We start from the raw sequence: 17,186 nt of genomic DNA on the forward strand, positions 1-17,186 counted from the left end.
ATTCATGATAATTCATGTACCCTTACCGTAAAGTGTTACCCAACATTCTTTACCAGATAAAACCCCCAAGCAAAGCCAAGTCATGTGTTTCTATAATAGACCTTGTCTTGTCTTTTCAAATTACACATGCAAGTCTGTGTAGCCTTGTGATGGTCAAATATTGCTCAAATGTTTGTTCAACTGTGCCTTTGGTATTATGTATTATGCATTGGGCATCAGGCCATTCACTCTCCTTTGAGTATATTCATATATTGTGGATTTTTCTGCCATTGTCACATTCTCAGAGTCAGAATGAAACTGAGATAAGGGTGGACATTGAGTTTCTATTCCCTTCCTTTGGCTCATATCCTTTTTAAAAGCTATGATTTTTTTCGTATTCAGCAAATTATATGACACCTTCTACAAGCCACCGTCTGACACATTCTATGAAACCTTCTACTGTAAGCCAGCGTTCATGCACTGCTCATGCACAAGAAAGTGGCTTCTGCAGAGCTGTACACTCCAATGGCCAATGAACATGTTGCTTCAGTAGCATAGAAAGCAGAAGTGTGCATCACCACATCACAACACAGTGTGAATTTCCCACTCAGCTCACCATGGCAGGGCTCACTCCTTCATTGCCTCTTTATCACAAGTCTATTAACCGAGAAAATACAGAATACCATGTAGAAAGGACAGAAACAGAAAATGACGTTCCCACTTATTTTTCCTTTTTTAAATATTTCTTTAGAGGATTGACCTAATTATCTTAGAATAGAATAATTTAAATGTGTTTTTTCTTTCATTACTTCTGTGTGTGCATGTGACAAGCAGACACAAGCTCTGCAAAACAGTAGCACTGACCTTTAGGTTCATAACCACATGTTTCTTTATGTTTATTTCAAGCGTGTGGTGTCACCTTATCTCATCTGTGACTCTAGCTAAGCTGCATCAACTTCCTTTAGCCTATTTCTTTTAATGTCAGCGTGGTTGTCAGCGTGCCTATTTCTTTTAATGTCAGCGTGGCATGTCAACGCCCCAGAATGCTTACAGCGTTTGAAATAAATGTATAAATATTATTCTAACTGTACAGGTCGAAATTTTTAATGGATTACATACACTCAAACATACACATAAATACATTATATGGACTTGCTTACACACACTGAACCCTAAACCCCGTTCTCTCTCAATCTATTAATTAAATTCTTCTAAATCTTTCTTCTTTATACTTATATAGTATATATATATAAATTATATATATACTTATATATATTATATATATACTTACAAAGTATTAAACAGCATGTGACAAATAAAATTGTTGTATTATTGTACTTTGTCTTTGTTTATCATCCTATGTTCTCACCAAACATGGACCAGTCAGAAATCGAATTATGTCTCCGATTCTCCATCCAACTCCTAGTGTGCAGGTGGAGTCAGTCATATTTTTCACACTAACCTAGGTTTAAATTAATTCGGTGAGCCTGCCTGATTACAATGGTACTTAGGCTACTTTTCCATTAGTAGGGCTAAAGTAAAAACGAATAGGCTTATAACGCAATATCATAGCAGGCCTAGAGCTAAAACATATTTCTTAAAAAACTAAATTAGCAAACCCCATTAGATATATTTGTGACACAATAGCCTACATACTGTTGTAGAATAGCCTACCAAATGCTTAATAATTATTTCACAGATGAATCGATGGATGCGATCAGAGCTGTCTAAATGGCTCTGGGTTAAACAAATATTTTCTTGTGATAGGCCTATGCCTGAGCTTGGTCTGGTGAAAGCCAGACTATGTGTTCTAGACATAGGCTTTCTATCAATGCTATAGCGCCGAGTTTCATTCCAATCAATCTACTCCTACAGTCGGAACTGAAACATTTTTCATTTTTCAGGGCCTAATCGGTCTGACCTATTGTCTGACTCTGTGCAACATAATCGCGTGGGCCGCTATAAAGTGTAAGCAATAAACAAGTAGACTACACGCGTGCAAGTATGTGGTTAGGTGGGCGCAGTAGGCTACCTTTACTAACACCATTGCACGGAAGTTCAGCTTCTGTTCTACACGAGTGAAAGTGGCTTTGTTTAAAGCATTGCACACCGCTCTACACGGCCCACCTGTGGTCAATCTACAAAAAATCTAGCATGCAAAAGCTGCAAGTTGCGTACAATGATACCATGAGAATCCTCCTAAAAGTACCCAAAGGGGGGAGTGCCAGTCAGATGTTTGTCACTGCAGGAGTGAGCACATTCAAAGCGCTTTAAAGAAACTTAATGTTAAAATGTATCTGGAGGAATCTGTTAATTGTGGCACTCTTGAATCTCATTTTGAGCTGCTCCCGCTACTCATCTAGTCTGAGGGTCCACTGGCTGAAATGTATATGTAAACTGATTTATATTCTGTGTAATGTATCTGTCTTGTCTTATGTGTGTATTTATGGACATGAGTCTGCTTACATTAATACACAGGATTAGATGTTAAAATCCCTTGTGCCAAAATCCAAGGTAAAAACACATTCAGAAGCCCCTGCTCAAGTTTAACTTTAAAAAGCACACTACCCACAAATCCGCCAACAAATGGTCACAAGCTATATATGTCCAATGTGTTACGTCTTTACATTACAGAAAAGAGTGTTGCGCTATGCGTGGGCTGCTTGTGGTGTAAAGGTTGAGGTGTGGGGTGTGTTGTTTTTGCTTTCAATAATTGTCTGCTGCACATTAAGGTTCAAAGATGATTTTGGTTGTTTCCATAGACCCAGAGGCAAGACAATTAGCCTATTAATCAATGAAAATGCATACATGACATGTTGCATTATTAGACCACAATTTACATTACATTCAATATTTCAAGATACTGGATTTTTTGATCTCCATGAGCTGTAAATTGTAATTATCGAGAATAATCAAGATTAAAACAAAAAAAGCTTGAAATGAATCTAGATTTTATGAAAGTTTCACTTTTTGAAATAAATTATGGGAAAATGTTTTCCATGATATTCTAATTTTGGAGATGCACCTGTATTGTTTTTAATGCAACATCTTGCTGTACACATTAAAATGCTAACTAAATGCATGCATCTAAGTAACAACACCATCTACAATCAAGCCTTCAGGCATGGCCGTAGCTACCATTGAGGACACCAAGGTCATGTCCTCGGTATTTATTTCTTCAAGTTTCGTTTCATTTATTAAGTACCAATATCCAACGAGACAATTACTGTATCCCTGCATTAAAGCTGCAGTTGGTAAGATTTCTGATCAAATTGAAGACGTGCTCCGAAAATGTAATGAATGTTTTAGAAACCCTCAATGCCCCTCCACCTCTAATCCACAGAGCACCCGTCAGCATCGAGTTTGTGCTCGTCAGTGCACACCAAGACTGCTCTAGACTGTGATTGACAGTCAGATCTCACACAGCCTGACTGTCAATCACAGTCTAGTGCAGTCTGGTGTGCACTGACGAGCACAAACTCGATGAAAGGGTGCTCAGTGGTAGAGGGGGAGGGGCATGAGAGGTGTAAACATTCAACATTTTGGCCCCTCAATTTGTCAGACTTGCCAACTGCAGCTTTAACGCACCATCACGTAACACGTCGTTGCTACCTCTGACATGTCAAAACGAAAGTAGAGTCGACTCGGCTATGCAGCTCACATAAACTTTAATACTCGCAAATCCATTGTCCAAAATAAAATAAATTTTTCACGGCCAGTAATCTTAATTCACCTGACCTGAACAAAGGCTGCAACAAAGTTAACGTTTGGAAAGCCAGCAGAAGTTGAGCAGACAAAGAGAAGGAGGGAAGGTGAGAAAGGTAATGGTTGAATACAATAAAGATGTAAATATCAATGAGATGCTAACCTGTAATGAAAATGTTATGTTGAAATTCAGTGGAGATGCAGTTAACCTCCCTGCACTGAAACTTAAGCTATATCAATGTTATATAGAATGGATAATTAATGTTGTGATGGATATTATCTCATAGCCCAAACATAACATTGTCAAATTATATAAATTAATGGCCAGTAATTTAGAGATTTGTTGTTGTAAGAAATTCAACACAGGAGACAGAAAGCAAGTAGTTGAGGAGAAAGAGGAGGAGAATAGCGGGAAATGATAGGTGAAGGCCCTCCCAAGTGAGTGAGAGTCAAGATGTGACACTCACTGTGTCCGAAGGTAGCCTACAAACTCTGCAGCCTATGACCCTGCAATTTATAAATGCAACATTCCCTACGCTGATATGAAGCAGAGCATTCTTAATAACAGATGGAGCAGGGTCTAGTAATATCCAAAGCCAATTTCTAAAAAAGGCTCTTGAGGTCATGCCACGCCTTACAGGTGAATCTAAAAAAATAGAATATTGTGAAAAAGTGTGTTGGATCAAGATATAAACAAAACATGTTATAAAATGAATAAATGGTTCTATGTCATTGTTGGCAAAATGATTGGAGGGCTGGGAAGTACCCCCTAGCATTTCGGGGTGCCCAAAAATTTCTAGCGACACCCCTGACCTTGGTATTTTACAAATCCTTGCTACGGCCTTGCCTTCAGGTAGACAACAACAGGACCTCTACTTCCACATCTCGTCTGTGCACAAAATATAAGCCCAACTTTCCTGGACACAGGGCCGGGTACTACGCCCCCCTATGGCCACTAGAGAGCGACATTGCATCACAACAGCATCAGGCCAACAGTATAGCCTCTGCTAATCCCTGTGGCAAACAATTTAACTACACCCTGTGTTTTGCATTGCCAATAAAAAACACCAAGGTTCTGGGGTGTGCTCATGTCCCATGTCCCAGAGTAGACAGACTTTGCTCTTTGTGCTGATAAAGGAAAGGGCACTGTGACCTAGACCTACAGGCCCTCAACAAGTACTTACACCAGTTTACCTTCAAAATGATCATGCACCGTCAGGTGGTGCTTCCATACGCCAAGTGGACCTGAAGGATGCATTCTCTCATATCGCCATTTCTAAAACACACAGACGAATTCCAGTTCCGCCCCTTTGGCCTAGCATTTGCACCTTTCAAATGGGACACAAAGCTTGTTTCCATGACTGTCATCGCCTCCCCAGTTTCATGACCTCTTCATGATCACAGTAATTCTCCTTGGCATGCTGCACATGAAGCATTTTCAAAGGGTGCTTGCTCTCCCTTTGTCTCCCTCACGCAGTGATTACCTTGTGAGAAGAGTCTTGATAATGCAGCACTGCATCTCTGCCCTGGCGGTCCCACAATTTCTTCACCATGGGTGTGTCAGTGGGCAATGTTGTGATGCACAAGGTGATGACAGATGCATCACTGACAGGTTGGGGAGCTGTTTTCGTGGGACAAACAGTGAACGGAGTGTGGTCATCAGCCCAGAATCTGTTTCACATTAAACTTTCTAGAGCTGTAGTGCCTCTTGCTTTAAGACATTTCCTGTCATATCTGAGAGGTACGCATGTGTTGGTGTGCACGGACAACACCATGGTGGTGTTATACATAAACCGGCAGGGTGGCACCCGTTCCCGGAGCCTGCATAACCTGGCCAAGTGGCCATGTCCCTGCTGTTATGGAGGTGCTGTTATGGAGGGGGTGTTATGGAGGGGCTGTTATGGAGGGGGTGTTATAGAGGGGCTGTTATGGAGGGGGTGTTATGGAGGGGGTGTTATGGAGGGGCTGTTATGGAGGGGGTGTTATGGAGGGTGTCTGAACCGAGGGGTGGATCTCCTATTGTCAGAATGATTTGGGAGTGGTATTTGGGAGCCACATTTATCTATTTGTCTTGCAAGAAAACATGCAATAATCAGCTGTGTTATTGGTTCTGACTGTGCTTCTGAGGACGGATGCATGAATGTACACGTTACCCCAGATCTCATTCCAAGTGTGAGAGAGGGGAGGCACACTCAGAATCTAATCGCTCCGAAGAGGCCAGGGAAAGCCTGGTTCGCGTAGATAGTGGAGCAAGCCCTGGCGCCTGCTGCTACACTGGGACCTGCCTCAGGCAAAGGGAGAGATTTTCCATCCCATACTGGAGAATACTATACTATACTATACTATACTATACTATACTATACTATACTATACTACTTTAACAACAGGGGACCGGTGCCCTTTCAGCCATTTCAGCTCGTCATTTAGATTTTACAGTAATGGTGATCACCCTTTTGGCCCTTACACTCCCTTTAGTTGTGATTCAACTAAATATAAAAAAAGGTCCAAATGGATCCACCAGAGTGAGATCATATCACAGCACATGATTTACTATCTGTAAGTAAAATATACGTAATACTTTCTGCATTGGAGAAAATGTTTTCCAGCAATTTACAAGGTTTGGAATGCAAGAGCCACTGTGTACAGCTGTTCATGTGTGTCTCTTAATGGAAAGCGAAAGTCACAAGCTGGTTGGTCCTCAAACTTGCGTGAACCAACCACTCCTATGGGATGGATCGATCCAGTAGGCTACCAGAGTCAACGCGCGACATTTGAATTCATTCTGGATTCGTTGAGCCTGGCTGACTACCCTGCTACTTACTTCTCCATTTAGTGAGTATTTTTTTTTTTTTACTAATAGGCCTACGTTAACAAAAAATCTGAATTATCGAAACGCCTTACACACCTTTGTGACACCATTTGTAGTAGGCTACTACTGTTGCCTACCAAATGCTTCTCTCGCGAATGAATGGATGAATGAGAGCCGTCTAGCACTTCTCATTGGTTCTTAGAGGGGTCGCGAAATGCCTTGCAGTCCGAATTATAGAACCCTAGACCAACACGTTTAAAACCTGGTGTGTTTCCATTCTGTTCCTATGAAAGTGGATAGCCTACTCTGTTTAATGCGAACTCAAATCTGCGCTTAAGTGTGACAACAAGCAGCGTTTTTGCCACAGGAGCGCAAGTACATAGGATGAGTGCTAGTAGTTATCCTTTGGAAAATAATAGGCTAAATTAGATTGTCAAAGGCTGCCATTGACATTAATGCCTTTGGTGTTGACATGTTCTGCCTCCGCCTCCAATGCCTAACTAGCAACTATAGCACCATTTTCCAAGGAGAAACCAAATTTCGCTGGTTGGAGAAAAAGGGGTCACGAGCTCCTTTCTATGTGATATCAATGGCGATTACAGTAATTGCTTGCACCTCCAACAGCATGGCATACCCAGTTACCGCCCAAACGCCCACAAATGCCAGTGTGTTTGTGTGAAATAAGTAGCCTACACTTGCACAGGTATGATAGGCGGGGTTTAACTTGAAATCCAGGTTGGCCTTTTTTGAAAATGGCTGCTCTCAGCTAATTTTCTTCTCTAGTATTTATTTTATCCGTGGAATTTACGTTCCCATGGGTCATTTCTGGAAAATTATAGAATTTAGGCTATCTATTTCAGACATGGAAAGCTAGGGAATATCACTGGGTTTTGTAGTTTAAATGTACTTGCCAAAATACATTAATACAAAAGATATTTCCTCACAGCATTTGTGTTTATTTGGTTATTATTTTTCCAATTACTGCTTGCTTAATTGATTAGTTACAGTAGCCCTATTTCCCACTCAAATAAAAGTCCAAAAGACTGTAGAATGCAACCAGCAAGTCAGGGAAAGTTAAGAAAAAGTCATGGATCTTTACATTTGATTTCGAGTGGGACCCCGTGAATATGTCAGAGTCAAATGTATATTATTATCATTTACAGTATTTTCTTTAATAATTCAGTTGTGTTGTTGGTCTATAGCCTAGGCTATATAGGACCAACTGTGTTAGGTCATTACCCTACAGAAAAAAGAGTGGTGGGCTATGCGTGGGCTGCTTGTGGTGTAAAGAAGGTCGAGGTGGGGTGTGTTATTTTGTGCTTCCAATATTGTTTGTGCAAGTTTCCACAGAGATAGAGGTAAGACATTTAGCCTATTAATCAATAAAAAGGCATGAATCCCTTACTGCATTAATAGACCACGCTACATTATGCAGGACACTTTTTGTTATAGGCCTACATAACTAGTTTTAATCTTAACATTTATTTATGTTGATTGTAGGCCTTTATGCAATATTGGGAAGTAATACATGGGGTTATGTATTTACAATACAAAACATGAATAACTGGAAAAATACACTTGCAATTAAATGTGGCATTCAGAATACAATTCACTGACCACTTGAAGAGATGACTTTCTAAATTGCTATTTAAAGTCCAGTTTATTGTCAATATGAGCGCGAAGGTATTTGTAATTATTTGGGCAGTATTCATTTTAGCAGACAAAACATGGCTGTTATAGGTCCTTTGACACAAACAACGATAATGTTTCACAACATAGGCCTAGCCTGAGACGCAGGGTGGTGGTTTGTTGTTGGCGTTGTCTGTGGGTCTTACAACAACATCACATAGCCTGACATAACTCTTCCATCCACAGCTAAAATAAATATAGTACAATGATGATGTAATCCAAAATATTCAGAATATATTATTTACCTTGAGTAAAATTTTCAGATTACATTACAAAATACATGTTCTTTATGACCTATTTTTAGTGAACGTTCTAAAAATGCTTAACCACACTGACAGGAAATACCCACATATCAGCACAGACAGGCTTGCATTTCCTTTTGTTTCTTACGCAAGGTAGTATGTGTGGTCAGGTTTATGTTTGCATATAGTTTAGCACATTGTTGTTTCACGTGAGCATCACTCGATCATGTGCATAGGGGTGCTTAGCGTGGGTTTGATGTTTCAGGTGTCACCACAAAAATAAGCATATGACCTTTTAGGCTATCTGTAAGCGAGACAGGGTAATCGCCTTGACTGCCTACTGCACGCGAGTTACACATTTCCTTTGGTCACTTATTACTTCTTTTGCAGCTTCATGTTGAGCCAAATGAAGAGCCCTCCATCACAAAGCCTTCTATTGCAACCTCGTCAGATGGACTTCTCTCTTCGTAAACTGTTTCTGCTGGCCTGTGTCTTCTACACAGGTAAGAGGAACATCATAATATTAAAAACTTCCTGGCCACTACTAATTTACTATATGATTACCTGAGCAATTGTTTTTCCCCTATGAAGCAGAAAGGAGTGAAATCAAAAATAAAGGGATGAATCTACAGTATAATTAATTTTTTCCTCTAGGAATATCAGGATTAGAGTTAGTGAGTTCTGTTTTTAAATGTTCTAATGAATTCAAGCACGACTTCAACATGTGTGAGATTATTGCAGAGAAAGTCAAACTGGTGCATTTCTTTGTGGTAAATTAGTCACTTTTAAAAACAAACACTTTTAGCACATTTAAAAACAACAGATGTGAGTTTACTGGAGTGCTTTACAGTCAAGGCAAATAGATAAAGCATTTATACATGACAGAAATAAAGAAAGGAAAATACAAAATTAATAAGATGATTAAATCCAAAGTCAAAGCTGTTAAGAAATAAATGAGGAAGACCAATAAATCATGTGTATAATTATATATTATAAAAATGAAAAGTAAATGTAGGAAAAAATCTAAACAAATAAATTAAGAGAAGCTATATAAAATACATAAATTAATTAAGATCAAATAAAATAAAAGATCTTTAAAACGTAAATACCGGTACACATTCTTTTTCACATAAAAAATAAAATGTATTTTTATCCAAAGCTGCATAAAATTGAAAGTTTGGGATTTACAACTCGGGCTGAGAAATTATCACGTGGCAATGCAGCCACTGCTCCACATGCACAAACTTAAACTAAACAGAATCAAAACTATCAATAGTGGGACAAGATTTTATGTATGTGCTTACATAATTGCTAAAGGCTTCTCCAATGTTTTCTCAGTTAGCCTTTTAAAATGATATCAGATTAGTAAACAAATTGTGCCTTTGGAACATTGGATGAATGGTTGCTGATCAATCTAGATATTCCATCAAAGATCAGCCATTTCTTTTACAACATCAATGATGAAAACAAGGACATTTCTAAGTGACATGTATATAGTATATATACTCTTTTGATCTCGTGAGGGAAATTTGGTCTCTGCATTTATCCCAATCTGTGAATTAGTGAAAGGTTAAAGGGGTTAGGTCCCTTGCTCAAGGGCACTTCAGCCGTGCCTACTGGTCAGGGTTCGAACCGGCAACTCCAGTTACAAGTCCAAGCGCTAACCAGTAGGCCACGGCTGCCCACAGTCCAAGGAACATCTGTGCAATGCATATTACAATCATCTTCAGACGACCAGGTGTAATATTTGAACAGATAATGTTCGCATATAAGAAGCAACTGAAAACAAAAATCAGCGGAAATCAGTGATCTTAATGTTCAAAATCAAATGTGATCAAATCTCAATAGTGTAGTCAAAATCTTGTGAATAGGTAAAAAGTTTTGCTTTTACCTCAGAAACTAGCTTCGGCCAATAACCTCTGGACAACTTTTATGCCACTCTGAATATAGTTTTGCAATATCATTACACATGGTCTGTGAGTTTCATCACAGTATATTTGTTACGCCCAGCTCATGGCACAACACAAAAAAGGCTGACAACAAATTCCAATTATAAATAAATCATATTTATTTAAAGTGAGCTAGAATGAACGATGATGTCTATAGGGGTGAAAATTAAGTGCATGGATGTGTGTTGGTCATATATAAGTGAGTAGAAGTGGTTTGCAGTGCAGTGTGTTAAAAATGGCACTGATATATAGGCCTACACTGGCACCAGGTGAGGCCAATCTCCCTAAATTAGTCTCCCCACTGCGCCAGGTGAGGCCAATCTCCCTTAATTAGTCTCCCCACTGCGCCAGGTGAGGCCAGTCTCCCTTAATTAGTCTCCCCACTGCAAGCCAGCAACCTGCCTGTGTGGCCACCACGGAAAACGGCAGTAGGGGGCGCAGAGGGGCGTCACAATGATTGACAGGACCTGAGAATGTGTCTGTGTTCCAATTGTCCCAAGTCTCCCCTTTGTGAAGCTAACTGTAATTGAAGGTTTCAAAAACAAAATGTAAAACATTAAAATCTATTCTGTATTTCACTGGTAGCCAATTCAGCTGAAAGAGAACAGAAGTAATGTACTGTCATTTCTTTGTTCTAGTCATTGTTCAAGTCGGCTTTTAGCTGTTTGAAACATTTGTAATTTCAAAAAGAAAGTGATATGGCTTCACCATGTAACAAATTGTAGAAATCCAGCCTAGATATTCCTAAGATGGCAGAAGTTGGCACCATCACTTACTTATTTGTCAAAATCCAGTGAACACTAAATCAAATTAAAACTAAATTAGTTGGTAATGGATGATCTCATGATCATGAAGTTGGTAAAGGATGTTGCCACGGCTGTAATTACCTACGGCTAAAGTACAGCCATGGCGATATCCTTTACCAACACTACTCCAACTCGTGTCATATTGTGGGTTGTTGTTGGATTTTTCTTTCCCATGTAAGTACTAATTCAGATTTATTGTTCATTTTTTTTCCACAGAAGCAAAAGAAGATTTGTATCTGCTTGAAGGACATAATGTGAAACTGGACATCCAGGGTCATGAGCAACTTAGGAGAGAGAATATAGATTTTGTACACTGGATTTTCCACAAACCATTTGTCAGATTTTATCCTGTAACAGAGAGACTATTTCTACTTCCAGACTATAGGCCTAATGGCACCTTGGAGTTTGATTCTAGAAACTTCTCTATGAAATTGAAAAACCTTCAGAAAAATGACAGTGGGCTCTACAGAGGAGAGATTGGTACTGAAGATAAGATCTTGGTTACTGAATACTCACTCTCCATCCAAGGTGCGTTTGCAAAGTTTTCCAACTTTCTTTATTCCTGTCAAGTTAAAACTCACACCAACATCACTAGCATTTATTTTTTTTATATAAAATTCAGTATCTTTGCATACAAGGCTACAGGGTTCCCAGGGGTCATAGAATTTCTGGAACGTCATGGAAATGTGATGAAATCTGTTCCAGACATGGAAAGTCAAGGAATTTTTTCATTAATGGGGCAAAGTCATGGAATATCAGGGGATTTTGTTTTAGCAGTTTAAACTTGCCTTATACTTGCAAAAATGCATTAATGCAAATATATGTCCACACAGAATTGGTGTATATCAGGTAATTAGCTTTACTGCTCGCTTGAGTGGTTGTGGTTAGTCCAACTTTGTTTATTCAATGCCAATTTATTTATCTCCCACACTAAAAAAAAGTCAAAGATTCTTGAACGCTAAGCAGATACTCTGAAATGTTTGGTCGATAAATTGTGTGAGTCATTCTATATTAGGTCATGGACATTCAGGTTTGTCGTTAGGGAAAAGTCATGAAATTTTACATCTGACTTAGAGTGGGAACCCTGAGGCTAGCTTACACAATACTACTGGAAACTATACTCTGGTGCTGTTCGACCTCATTATATGGCTTCTCAAAATGCAGCATAAAGTTCCATTGACTTGAATGGACCTTCCCAGCATTCAGAGGTCTGCCTCGATAAATGTATGATCGGCATCATTTACAACAGATTTTGTGCTTCTAATACACCACTTTCATATCAATCCGGAACTAGTCAGTTTAATTATCACAACAGAACTTCATTTAAAATGAAAGTGGGCAAGTACTAAATTGCTGTGCAACACCTGAAATGTTCTATGTAATGTAACATTTTTTCCAGCAGAAACAAAAAGGAAACAAAATATTTTAAAAATACTTATTGTGAGAAGTTTCTTTTATAATTTTGGTAATCTGATAAGCACACACAGGAAATGAATTGTGTTACTTACATTGAAATTAAAACTACTGTGTGATTCGCTTTGGACAAAGGCGTCTGCCAAATCCCATAACCATAACCATGTATCATGGTTTGATGTTACCTGTGTGTGTGTGTGTGTGTGTGTGTGTGTGTGTGTGTGTGTGTGTGTGTGTGTTTTTTCATCAGAACCAGTCTCAACCCCAAACCTGATGGTAGACTCTAACTGGTCCAGCAGTGACTCCTGTAATGTCACCCTGACCTGCAGTGGTCGTGACCTCTCTGTGACCCTCATCTGCAACGGCAGCACCTGCATGCACGAGGGAGGAGCATTCACTGACCACAAACTGATAGTCATAGTTAGAGATGACAACATTCTTTGTAACTACAGCAACCAAGTTAGCTGGAGTGAGGCTGTGTTAGAAATGGGAGAAGTCTGCCCTTTTTACATAGGTAAGAAAAATAACCTTAACAAATAATATAACGGAAGAAAAAAACATGCTTTTCATAGATTAGAATAAAGTATGTCTACAGGTATAAAGAATCACTAAGGGGCCCTATTTTTGCGACGCAAAACCTGGTGAAAAGCAGATTATTATCCCGACGCAAAGTTCCTGTCATAGACTATTTTATTGAGCAACGCACCAAGGGGTGTGGCAATTAATGACCTAATAAGGGCTCTGGCGCATTTTCTAGAAATCGATATTGTACACTACCTAAAACGCATTGCGCTACTGACCAAGGGAAACCTGGTCAGAAATCCGTGGCGAGTTGTTTATAGGTTATTTTAAGAGCGCATTATCAACAGTGTCAGTGATATGGGCAGGTGCACAACGCACCCTGCTTCTCTCATCCACAGGAACGCGCACCAGCGCACATCCATGCAAAACATTACAAATTACACGATCACAATGGGAAACATAATTATAATAAAGATATTACAAAATACATCTTACAATGAGTAGCTATTCACCATTATTAGCAAATTGATAATGATGGTTAAGTGATTAACCTATTAAGCACAGCTGAAGACGCACTGTCACAAGATGTAAGCATGCAACTCCTCTGCAGGATAAATGTCCTTAGGGTGTTTTTTTTATTCATTATATTACATTTATAGTCATTCAAACATTATTGGGGTAAGTGTTGCTTTTTTCAGGCTATGTTTTCGATGGTAACCTATTGTCAATCAATAGTGAAAGTTACTGTGTATAACTGTTTTTGCGTTGACTATGAGACCATGGTGAAGTTAGTTTCAGTTTGCCAATAATAATAAAATAATAATACGTTTATTTTATATAGCGCCTTTCTCAAACCCAAGGTCACTTTACATAGTAGGAAGGCAAGGAAACAACAACAAACAAGCAAAGCAATACAACAAAGACAAGTGATCTGTATGGAGCTATGTGTTGGGTGTGGAGAAGTGATCATTAAACAAAAAGGTCTGAGATGTGCTTTGAAGAAAGGAAGAGAAGGACAGTCACAAAGAGGTTGGGGGAGGGAGTTCCAGAGTTTGGGGGCCAAGGCACTAAAGGACCTGCCACCCAGGGTGGAGAGTCTGGAGCAGGGGATAACCAAGACATTTTGGTCAGAGGATCTGAGTGAGCGGGAAGGAGTGTAAGGGTCAGGAGGTCGCGGATGTACAGTAGGGGGGAACAAGGTTGTGAAGGGCTTTGAAGGTGAGTAGTAGTATTTTGTATTTGATCTGGTAGCCAGTGGAGTTGATGGAGAATGGGGGTGATGTGTGCTGATCGTCTGATATGGGTGAGAAGCCTGGCTGCAGAGTCCAATGAGTTCAAATAATAGACGAGTGCAAATGCGTGTAGGCTATACTCTTGTAGGTTTTAGTAAAGCAAGTGGAATACATGTTCCATAAAGTAGGTCTCGCATGCAAGCAGGTTCCTTCAAATGCCCCGGTGACCATCAAAATACCCATGCGCTGTTTGAAGTTGCACTGCTTGCTGTTAAAGGGAATGACAGATGTCCTTCTCATTGTTTGAGAAAGATTGGTCATGGTTTAAAGGATGCTATGCCCAAAACACACCCATGACTGATTAAGAAACATAAGGCCCACCTTCTTGCGCCAAACGCTGGGCGTTTGATAACGTTTCATAACTAAAACACACCCAATGTGCACTGGACAAATTTCTTTAGACTTCTCGCTAGTGACCATGCGCTTTAGACTACCATGATAGGGCCCTAAAGCGGTCACAGTTTTGAATGACTCATTGGGCATTTCCGAAATTAGTTCCGAAATCAGTTACGGAGTGCACTCGGGTGGGAATCACCCTCATAGCTAAATCAAGTTCCCTTGATTAGCACATACTGCGTAGGGTATGATACCACACTCAGGTTTGGTACAAAATGCACTCTCCCTAGCGGAAACAGGTTATGATGTAACCATGAATTTGTTTACAGGTGTACTCACATGGAACTCACAGTTATATGATGCATTCTCCATGACGTGCAGTATTAATTGACGCACAACCGCGACAAGTCACCAACGGTGTTCACTCTGAGTTGGAGGGTTTATAACAAACTACCACTTATCAGTAATTGGTTTCGGATGGCCCTTAATATGATGGACTCTCCGTGTGAGTGTGACGGCTCCCACACACAGCTGCGTTCCGTCAACGCATGCCAGTGGGTGTTCCCGACGGTAGCTATGCAAATGACTTGAAGTAAAACCGTAATGTGATTGGTTGGTGCCGTCCGTAGATTGGCTTGATTGGCCGGTGCCGTCTGTCGGTGCAGCAACAGCTGAACTCCTCAACGCGAGCGACGGGAGAAACGCGACGCGACGGACCCACAATTCAGTTCGGCAACGGATCACGTGAGCCCATTTAAAGTGAATGGGATGCGTCTCCAGCAACGCGATGCACGCAGCTGTGTGTGGGAGCCGTGAGTGCGGTTAGGGAGAGGGCGAAGTAACTAGTTTCGGAAAGGGCCATTCTGTTCTTCAGTATTCATAAAGTATGCATAACTATGTTGAGAGTTCATCACTTAAATATTGGAATTGAAAAGAAAAAAGAATATGTGATGCCCATGGCAAAAAAATAATATGTATTCATGATCAATGATTGATGATGTAAAAATTATGTTACTGTTAGTACGACTACAACAACTAATAAGTGTTATTGTTTGTATGAAATAAATAATATTTATTTATTTATTATTTATATACACAATGACAGAAGCTATTGTATTGCAGGACAAAAGAAGGCCTCCTCAGAAACTGAAATGTCATCATGGTGCTTGATTGGCATCAGCTGCTCTGCGGGCCTTACGGTTTTTACTGCTTTTGCTCTCTTGATGTTACGGACACGGAGAAATAAAGGTACCATAGTTTAGGTGTCATTGTCATTCACCATGTTTGGAAATCAAACACTGGGCAAAGTCCCCTGGTAACCAATAGGGAATAAGCCCCTTACTTCTCATTACAACCACAATCTATGTTTGAGTCTAACTACTTTTGTTCATTTTTTTTAGGTGGAAATGCAACAGATTACTATTCTGAGGTAGGTATTTGTTTTTCATATGTATATTATTTGTGAAAAAATATAAAATATATATTTTTTTTAATTAAAAATGTTGGATGAAAAATATCTTACAAGTAGTTGCCTTTTCTGAATCTCTGTTTACAGGTTGCTCATCCACCGAATCAAGCAGAAGCTCAGATCCTCACCCACAGCTCTGCATCCTCCCCCTCCCAGCATGTTTTATTCAAGCAACCCCCCCAGGATGAGGGATTTTATTCTCTTTTAAGGCTGTAAGCTAAGTCTGCCCCCTGCTGGCAGTGTTTTTCCTGTAGACCTTAGCAGGCCCTCCTGCTTTTAAAAAAACATATTTTAAAATGTGCCATTGAGAACAGTTGTATTATATTGTAGATGAATGAACTAACTGAAAAACAAAATGTATATAATGTGTTTGTTTATCTCATATTGAGTTGTAAGTTTAATGTACAAATATGTGTGCATAAAAGTATTCTCTGCATTATGTTATGCCAACTATTATATGAGTGGGCAGTACAGGCAATGAGGTGTGAGCCAACAATAAAAAAACGAACAATAAACTGTTTCTGTTTGATAATTTGATATCAGAGAAAACCCACATTGCCCAATGTGTAGAAATAATTTTGGACCCATTTTTGAATAGACCAGACACTAGCCCAGACCAGCCTCATGAATGTATGACTTACAGAAGGTATACATAGCTATGAACATTTTGGGGGAAAATCAAAACCTTAAGGTAGAGCTTAAGGTATAACTCGCGAACAGCGTTAAGGTTTCGGGAACCCAGGCAGGTTCTAGTACTTTAGCAGTCACCTTGAGTTACGCCAGGAAAGAGTCAAACCAACAATGTCCATCTATTCCATTAAGGAGATATTGTAAAGGCACTATTCCCCATTCAATGTGCCCATTACGTGACTATTTCAAAACAAGTTGCCACATACAGTATTTAATATCTCGAATACGTATAAATATGGAAGTCTTAATTTCTGGGAGAGTATATCTTGTAATAGTCTTCTTTCTC

General features: G+C 39.6%; 1 protein-coding gene across 1 annotated transcript; it reads left to right on the top strand.

Moving 5' to 3' along the window:
* The first annotated feature begins 6,441 nt into the window (after positions 1–6,441).
* On the top strand, positions 6,442–16,725 carry LOC143135069 (SLAM family member 9-like). The gene is made up of 7 exons (XM_076295796.1): positions 6,442–6,516; positions 8,815–8,927; positions 11,396–11,707; positions 12,843–13,106; positions 15,865–15,990; positions 16,143–16,171; positions 16,298–16,725. Exons 2-7 carry the CDS (start codon positions 8,819–8,821, stop codon positions 16,424–16,426), a joined length of 969 nt encoding a protein of 322 aa, XP_076151911.1. The 5' UTR covers positions 6,442–6,516; positions 8,815–8,818; the 3' UTR covers positions 16,427–16,725.
* Positions 16,726–17,186: the final 461 nt, after the last annotated feature.

Source organism: Alosa pseudoharengus, unplaced genomic scaffold, assembly GCF_046254945.1.
Source record: "Alosa pseudoharengus isolate Yale_2024_CS ecotype anadromous, Long Island Sound unplaced genomic scaffold, YU_APseudo_1.1 YU_APseudo_1.1_scf_2, whole genome shotgun sequence".
Classification (NCBI taxonomy): Eukaryota; Metazoa; Chordata; class Actinopteri; order Clupeiformes; family Clupeidae; genus Alosa; species Alosa pseudoharengus.